The sequence below is a fragment of the Theropithecus gelada genome, chromosome 13, assembly GCF_003255815.1.
Source record: "Theropithecus gelada isolate Dixy chromosome 13, Tgel_1.0, whole genome shotgun sequence".
NCBI classification, from domain to species: Eukaryota; Metazoa; Chordata; class Mammalia; order Primates; family Cercopithecidae; genus Theropithecus; species Theropithecus gelada.
Window position 1 is genome coordinate 1,663,691 of NC_037681.1, and position 9,016 is coordinate 1,672,706.

The following is a 9,016-nucleotide window of genomic DNA, read 5'->3' on the forward strand; positions in this document are numbered from 1 at the left end:
TGCAGTGAGCCAAGATCAAGCCACTGCACTTCAGCCTGGGCAATGGAGTGAGACTCTTGTCTCTCTCTCTCTCTCTCTCTCTATATATATATATATATATATATATATGGAAATTGTGCTTATACAGATCTGATTGTACATTTATATGTGTGTGTGTATGTATAGCTTTCATAGCTTCCCGCTACCTACTGATTTTGGAAACTCCGCACTGTGCTGCATCTGCCATGTTTCACACAATTACCCTTCCCATCCTTACCCCTTAGCCAATGGGACCACTTTGCAATTCATACCCCAAAACTGTGCTTTCCCACCTCTGTCAGCAATTGCCCCAATCTTAAAAAGAATGAGTGTCTGATACCATCATGATGGTCGCGTATGTGAATTAAGCGTGTGCTCTGGTGCAATGGTAATGGGCAGGGCCTCTGTCTCACTCTAGGTTGTGAAATTATGCCGGGAGTGCCTGCAAAAGCAGGAGCCAGTGTTTGCTGACACCAACATCTACATGCTGCGGATACTGAGCATTGTTTCGGAGGTCCTTTCCTACCTCCAGGCTTTTGAGGAGGCCTCGGACTATGCCAGGAGGATGGTGGACGGCTATATGTAGGTGACGATTCTGGGTCTCAGATAGTCTCCTGGAAGTGTGTCTATTCCAGGGATGGCAAATAGATGGCATATTTACTGCTGCCTCTCCCTCCTATACCCACAGCAGGCGTCACGAATCCATCACGGCTCTCTTTTTGACTGAGCCTTTTTATCATGGTGCTCCAGTGGTAATGACCAAACAATCAGAGTTTGTGCTTGAAATGAAACCTATTTGTCATCCCTGGTCTTTCCCAAATTCTCCAGCACATCTATTACTTGGGTGGCGTCTTCTGCTTTTGATTTCCTTCAGGCTAGCCCCAGCTTGATTTTAAGTGATTGGACCCCGCCCTCCACCCTGTAATCAACACAGGCAATTCTGGGAGCTTTTATTTATTTATTTATTTATTTATTTATTTATTTATTTATTTATAAAAGAGCCATCAATCATCTTTGCTTAAAAATTGTAAAATTCAATTCCCTTGCCTTCCATCTGCCAATACCCTCTCTTGCTTTCTGTGTCCATGTTGTCATGCGAATTTGTGTTTCTGGCCAAATAAGTTGACCCAAGTTCATTTCTTTGAGAGGATGTTAGTCATAAACAAAATGTAGAACGTTTTGTAGAAATGTTCTAAATGTAGAACAAGAAATGTAGAACAAAATGTAGAACAAGAAACTATACCACATGCTAAGGAAGCCCTGCAAAATGGTGCCAACCAGGTGAAAATACAATGCTGGCTCAAAAAGGACATTTAAATTCTTTTTTCTCCCTTGACCTTCCTACCACTTTCCAGGGAGAGGTCTGAGGTGCTCCTGAGAGCTGTGAGCTCCCTGTGCTCAAGCTCAGAGAGTACGATCCTGGCCCCTTTTTCTCACAAACACTTGGCTGGGCAGCCCAGGCCAGAGTTTCAGCTATCACAGCCTCACTGTGTAGAATGTTTGGCAACTTGTTCCATGTCTCTGTGCCTCAGTTTCCCCTTGGCGGCTACAGAAGACTCACAGTGCTGAGGGGAAGAGCAGATGGGCTTAATCAACGAGGGCACTTTATACATTATTAAATTAAGTGCAGATATAAGGATGACTGGTATAATGTATGATTATTTGCTATGCTCCCACAGGAAGCTCTACCACCCCAACAATGCCCAACTTGGCATGGCCGTGATGCGGGCAGGGCTGACCAACTGGCACGCTGGTAACATTGAGGTGGGGCATGGGATGATCTGCAAAGCCTATGCCATTCTCCTGGTGACACACGGACCCTCCCACCCCATCACCAAGGACTTAGAGGCAAGTAGCATCTTGGGGGCTGGTGTTCCCTTCCTGGCCTGAGGTTTCTGAGGATGAGAGTGTGAGTTCAGGTGGACTCTGCTTTAGAAAAGTCCACATACTCCCAGCTAGACCAGCGGGAACTCAGAAATGCTTTAGCCCACTACCCTTGTGTGTTAGACCGACCGTTCGCATTACTGTAAATGAATAACCTGAGATTGGGTAATTTATAAAGAAAAGAGGCTTGTGTTGGCTCAGGGTTCTGCAGACTGCATAGGAAGTGTAGTGCTGGCATCTGCTTCTGGTGAGGGCCTCAGGAAGCTTCTAATCAGGCCAGGAGGGAAAGGGAGTCAGTGTGTCACATGACGAGAGAGGGAGCAAGAGAGAAAGGCAGAGGTGCCAGGCTTTTTTAAACAAGCAGATCTGGTGTGAACTCAGAGCGAGAACTCACTCCTACCAAGTGGATGGCACTAAGCAATTCATGAGAGATCTGCTCCCATGACTCGAGCACGTCCGCCAGGCCCCACCTCCAACACTGGGGGTCACATTTCCGTGTGAGATTTGGAAGGGCAAATATCCAAACCATATCACCTTGCTTCACACATGAGGAAATTGAGGCTCAGGGAAGGAGGGCAATCTGTCCATAGTCACACAGCGAGTTAATGGCAAAGCTGAGACTTGAAGCCTGAGTCTGTTGAATCTTAACACCCCAAGCCTGGACTGAGGAAATGCAAACAACGGGGTGTGTGTGTGTGTGTGTGTGGGTGGGTGGGTGTGCGCACGTGCACGCGCAGCCATTTATATTAGAAAGTATCCTGTGTAACATGGAGTATAGTTAGGGATCACAGGCTCTGGAATCACACCTCCAGGTTGAGTTCCAGCTTCACTGCTTTCTGGTTGTGTGATTTTGCAAATATTGAATGTATAGCTGTCAATCTCCTCATCAGTAAAACGGGGAAAGGATAGGGTTGTGATGAGTGTTTATGAGTTAATGTGTGAAATGCACTTAGTGCCTGGCAAATGGTGCTGCTGGTGTCCTTGTTGCTTTGATGGGCTGGTTTATTTGAGAGTGACAGGGCTGTCCTCAGACAGTACAGTCTAGGGAAAGCGGACAGACTTTGGTGTTATAAAATGTAGGATGACTATGACACTTAGGACTGGCGTGGTCTCAGGTATGGATGTCCTTTTACTATTCAGATCCCAGGTTTCCTCATTTATAAAATGGAAATAATATACTAGCCTCTCAAAACTGGCAGGAGGACCAAGTGAGGGGCAGAAAAGCAGGGTAACTAGCTTTATGTCTAGGGTACCGAGCCTGTCAAAGGCAGAGCCTTTGTTGATTTTACTCACGGCTGTGAGCCTCTGAATGCCTGGCCCTTGAGCAATATTTCTTGTATGGACATGTGGGAGGATGAGGGCTCTTCTGTGTGTCACATGCGGTAATCGTCCCAACCCACGGTAAGGTACAAAAAGGGGGAGAAAACTGATGGCTGCAGCAATTACTTCACTTGCGTGAGGTCCCACACTAGTATCTGCAGGGGCCAGGGTTCAAATCCAGGTCCCCGCTGGGCAGTTCCTGAGAACAAACACTCTTTTCTGAGAATGGTTCCTTCAGCTACTCTCCCAGTGTTCTGACTCCCTCTCCCTGACAATGGACACACTGCCAGGATGTTAGGCCCTCGATGAATGAGTGTGTGTGTGTGTATATGTGTGTGTGTGTTCTGAGGGGATAGAGTTGAATCTCCATGGCTGGAAGTAATTTACCCCAAGGTATATCAGAGACCAGCATGTCCTAGGGTCTTGCCATCACTGTTTATGATATATCTGTGTCCCACAGGCCATGCGGGTGCAGACGGAGATGGAGCTACGCATGTTCCGTCAGAATGAATTCATGTACTACAAGATGCGTGAGGCTGCCCTGAACAATCAGCCTATGCAGGTCATGGCTGAGCCCAGCAATGAGCCAGCCCCAGCTCTGTTCCACAAGAAGCAATGAGGACTGCCCAGTGGAGGAGGGGCAATGTGGCTGGGGAGCTAGGGAGAGACTCTGGAGGTGGTGGGTCTCTGGGGACACCCCTGATGAGGAAGTTGAGGTAATGCTTAACCTTATTGCTGTGAGAATTTACTGCCCTGTGTTTCCCAGTGCCTTTTTGGCTCAATTCAAGTCTATTCAAGTTAACTCTATCTCAGCCCAGACCGACTCCTCCTACAAATATTATTGGATGATAGGCCCTAGAACCCAATAAAGGAGCTCCAAATGTCATTGCGTGGGGAAGCAAAATGTAGAGAAACATTTAAAGCACACTGTAATAATAAATGCAATTGTAAACTATATGGAGGGGGGTGCAGAGGAAGGAATGTGTCTGGTGTGTGATGTATGTGTGTGCAGTGGGGGTATCACAGAAAATATGACATCTGAGTTGAGGGTGGCAGGTGCCTGGAGTCTCAGGTGGCTGCTTATCCATCTGTGCAGGTGTATCTGGGGCTGCTGGTCTCCCCTGTGGTCTGCAACAGGCATGATTGGCTGAGCAGGATATGTGATGCTGTGTGGTTGGTGTGGAGTTATGAAGAAGGGGCTGTGTTCGGGCCACTTAGGCTCTACTCAGAGACCTGAAACCACTTCAGAATGGTGCATATGTGGAAAGAGCTGGCTGGGGGTCTTGCCCAAACCACCTGAGGTCTTAATTTAAAGTCTGGGGGAAAAAAGTCTGGGTTCCAACTAGAATTCTAGAAATATTTCTAGACACACAGAGAGGGAATAACTCCCTCCATCACCCTTACCTTGTGGTTCCCTGTGATTTTAGATAATGTCTGATATTTTTCTGGCTATTTACCTAGTAGGATTTAAAAAATCAAAGTGAAGCTGAGAGAGAATCTTGGAAACACACATACCTGTTGATCATGGGCCCTGCAGAATTGGCCCTTAGGGGCTTTATTCAGTTACATGTGCCTGGGTGGTCTTTACCAGCTTAGACTCTATCATGGGACCCCATGAAGCTCCATTCTCGATACTGAGTAATTATTACTTCCCTTGCTGAGTTTGTTTTTCTGTCATGCTCTTGGGGCTTCTGCTCTTCTCACCAGAAAGAACATTTGAATCTGGATTCTTGTATACCTGGGTTAGAGTCTTTTCAGAGGTGTGGTCAATTTATCCTGATCTCCGGGAAGGCTGTTGTGATTTCCTTCTAAGAAATGAGGGTCTTGAAAATCAACCAATCCCAAGATTAGCTTGTTATCCTGTTACTTTCTGAGACCCCAAATTTCTCACCAATGTTTTGGGAGATCCTGGAACAGATCCCTTCAGTTGGGGGTATCATCAAGACTTCTACACAACCCAGGGCTACCACTGACCTCCAAGCTCTACCCCACATCTTGAAGTCCATTGATCCCACCAGGTCCCGTGTTTGTTATCTATGCCTAAATATTAGCTTCTCCATCCTCACCACATGATGACCCACTGTGCCCCTCTGAACACTGCCTAGTGGCTAAAAACTCTGCAAATGGGCCACATTTTTGCAAAATACTTGTATCTGACACTTAGGTCTCCTTTGAAGATTTTCCTTTCTAGAAGGTTTTACAAGAAGTCTTTTACTTTACTGATAGTCTTTCAAGCCCCCACACCACAGGCTTAGGGATGGCACTAACATTCTCCCAGGGATCTAACTGGCATGTTCAAATTATCACTCTTTACCTTCATATAAAATATCTCCCCCAAACCTTCTCCCCTTCTTTGTCATTGTCATCTGCTAAGCCACTGGTCATTTCCCCATATTCATAGTCTTTTTCCATCCTATCTTTCTAATATTTGTTGTCTTTAACAAACTGTGCTCTGTGTCTGTGCTCCTACTTCCCTCTCAGACCATTGGAATGTGAGTCCTTCTCCCACTCGGAATGTCCTCTGGATCCCTTCCCCTCCTTTGACCCCCAGACTTTGCTCCTTCTATTATTGCTTCTCCATCCTAGATCCTTGACATTTCTCACCCCACTGGCCTTCTCAAGTGCAATCAATAAAAATGCTAAGAACTCTTGGATCATAATCTTCATGACTGAGTTTACTTAGTTGTAGAGTTATTATCTGCCTTTCTTCACTTTGCATTTCTTCTTGAATCCATTGCAGATTGGCTTCCACTCCCACTCCTCCACTAAAAATGCTCTTACCAAGATCAAATCTAATGGGCACTTTTTAAGTTCCTATGTGATTTGGCTTTTCTGTGTCAATCATCACTCCCAGCCCTTGATTTCGGTGACCCACTTCCTTGTGATGATCTTCTGATCTGGTTTCTCAGGTTCCTTCACTGGTCCTTTTTCTTTCCCTGCCCCTGATATATTGACGTTTCCTGGAGTTGGTTTTGTTCTTGATTCATTCTCATCTCATTCTGCACACACTCCCTGCATAAACTCAGGCAGGCCCCTCATTTAATGACCACCTGAAGGCTGATGATTCTCAGATCTGTATTCCCTGATCTTGCATTTGAGTTCCAGCCCCACTTATCCTCTTGGATATTCTGCAGGCCCAGCAAACTCATCATGTCCAAAGTGAAACTTTTTCTCTTTCCTCTCTCCTCTCCCGTGATCTGTTCTTCCTTAGAACACCCCCCAAGAACGTCACCTCCTCCATCAGATTGTGAGCTCCTGGCGGGCAAGAGCTGTGTCCTATTCATCTTCCTATCCCCAGAACCTTGCCTGGAATGTGGTAGGTGCTCAGTAAATGTGTGTTGAATAAATGAATGAATGAATGAAGAAATGAATGAATTTGCTTACTTCAATGCAAAAGAACCATGAAACTATTTTGAGTTTTTATGTTATAGCAGTCAGCAAATCCTATTAAACACTTTGTGTTTCCAAGCAATAAGTGTGGCTTCTTTCTTTCTGACAATCTTTTTAGAGCAGCACTGTCTAATGGAATCTTCTGTGATGATGGAAATGTCCAATACAGTACAGTAGCTACTAGCAACTTGTGACTATTGAGCACTAGAGTATGATTGAATAACAGAATTTTAAATGTTATTTAATTTCAACTAATTTATACTTAGCTAGCCAATGTGGCTAGTGGCTACCATATTAGATTGTGCAATTTTAGAGAAATACTTCAGTGTCGTTTCTAAGAACATGGACACTAAGAAAAACCATCCAAGTTTGCCTTTATCCCAGCTTTCCTAATCTTATCTGCACTAGTTATTTCACCTGTGCCTCAGTTTCCTGACTTCTGCCTACTGCATAAGTTTACTGTGAGGACTAACTTTTTAAAGTGGAAAGCCCTGAGAACCCAGCCCATCATATGTGCTTAGTGACTATTATTAGCTATTATTACACTTTGAGCATTCCAACCTTGCTTCTCCTGGGTGTCTCTTCTCCCAGTTAGAAGATGAAAGTGGAGGGTAGAGGCAAGCAGTAGTGTGATGGAACTAGCTCTTATCGGCTTGGGAGAGCCGGCAGGGCACATCTCTTCCCAACTCTGCATTCATCAATATCACACTGATAACTTAAAAGTGGCCATGGTGGGAATATTGAAACCATAGTAATGGCCTAACTTAGGAACACATTAATTTGCAGTTTTGTCAGTCTATAAAGGAGCTTCACTACATGGGAGTAGCAAAACAGATCGTGGAAAGACCATTAAAGAAGTCTTCACTTAAACTGGGGTGAAATCTGCATCCTGAAACCTCTATTCCTTAAGACCATGCCAAACAAATCTAAGACCTCTGATTACCCTTTAGATGAAGCCGTCTGCCCACGGCACCATTGATATATTGATAAATACATGTATTAAAGGGCAGACATAGCCATTGCTTGGGTGAGTCACAGCGTACACTTCTCTAAAGGATACCGAAGGGAAAAATATAGTTGGGGGCATATAGCAGAGAGAATAGCAACATTTCTTCTTATTATTTTTTTTGAGACAGGGTCTCCCTTTGTCACCTAGGCTGGAGTGCAGTGGAGTGATCATGACTCACTGCAGCCTCAACCTCCTAGGTTCAAATGATTCTCCCACCTCAGCCTGCCAAGCTGCTGGGATGACAGGGTGTGCACTACCACCCCTGGCTAATTTATTTATTTATTTATTTTGTAAAGTCGAGGTTTCGCTATGTTGCCCAGGCTGGTCTCAATCTCCTAAGCTCAACCGATTCACCTGCCTGGGCCTCCCAAAGTGCTAGGATGACAGGTGTGAGCCACTGCACCTGGCCAAGAATAACAATATTTCTGAGGGCAGTTGGAGGTCCAAGCTTCTGGACCAAGGCATGCACAGTTGTGGATAACATCCAGCGCATGAAAGTAAATAGCCCTTCTAGAAGCTCCCTGCCCCTCCTGGCCCAGCATTAATTACATTCACAACCCAGTCTCACCTGGGCCAGGAGGACTCCTCTCTCTTAGAGAAGTACAATCGGCAGCAGCACGGCTGTAAGCCACGGTACCGTTCTGCTCACTCTGGCAGAAACTCAGTCCTCATTTCCCAGTCCTGGCCTCCCCAGCTCACGAAGCTTGGTCTGAGAACAATCTGACCCAAGCACAATGCTACAGTTCCCCAGATGTCTTTAGGAGTTGTGTTTATTTCCCATGGCTGCTGGAACAAATTATCACACACACTTTGTAGCTTAAAACAAAACAGATTTATCATTTTTCAGTTCTAGAGGTCAGAAGTCTAAAATGGGTGTCACGGGGCTAACACCAAGGCGCCAGCAGGGCTGTGTTCCTTCTGAAGGTTCCAGGAGAGCAAGCGTCTTCCCCTAAAATGCCCACATTCCTTGGCAGTGGCCCCCAACCAGCAATCACATCACTCTGACTCCCCTTCTGTCATCACGTCTCCTTTGCCCCTCCTGCCTTTCTCTTTTACTGATAAGGACCCTTGTGGTTCCATTGGATCCACTAGGATCATCCAGAATAATCTCCCCATCTCAAGGTCCTTACCTTAATCACATCTATAAAATCCCCTTTGCCATGTAAGGTAACACATAAACAGTACTGGGAATTAGGACACGGACATCTTTTGGGGGACTTCCCTCTGCTTACCACAGCAGTTTCGCTATCGAGTCCTCAGACCCGCCCTGCATCCACAGTTGCAAGCCTCTGAGCAGAAGACCTGGGACCTGAATCCTGCAGTCCAGGCTGCTGGAGAATGAATATTCCTTTCTTTTTTTTTTTTTTTTTTTTTTTTTTTTTTTTTTTTTTTTTT

The 9,016-nt window shown here is 45.4% G+C and overlaps 1 protein-coding gene across 2 annotated transcripts in view; it reads left to right on the forward strand.

The window, feature by feature from the left end:
• The window catches only part of SMYD1 (SET and MYND domain containing 1), a 44,923-nt gene extending 38,229 nt beyond the window's left edge, over nucleotides 1-6,694 (forward strand). For both annotated transcript variants that reach the window (XM_025354265.1, XM_025354266.1), the window contains 3 exons: nucleotides 437-600; nucleotides 1,698-1,866; nucleotides 3,683-6,694. In XM_025354265.1, coding sequence (XP_025210050.1) covers nucleotides 437-600; nucleotides 1,698-1,866; nucleotides 3,683-3,841 — 492 coding nt within the window. In that variant the 3' untranslated portion in view covers nucleotides 3,842-6,694. The remainder of the gene's footprint in view (nucleotides 1-436; nucleotides 601-1,697; nucleotides 1,867-3,682) is intronic.
• The last annotated feature ends 2,322 nt before the right edge of the window (nucleotides 6,695-9,016 follow it).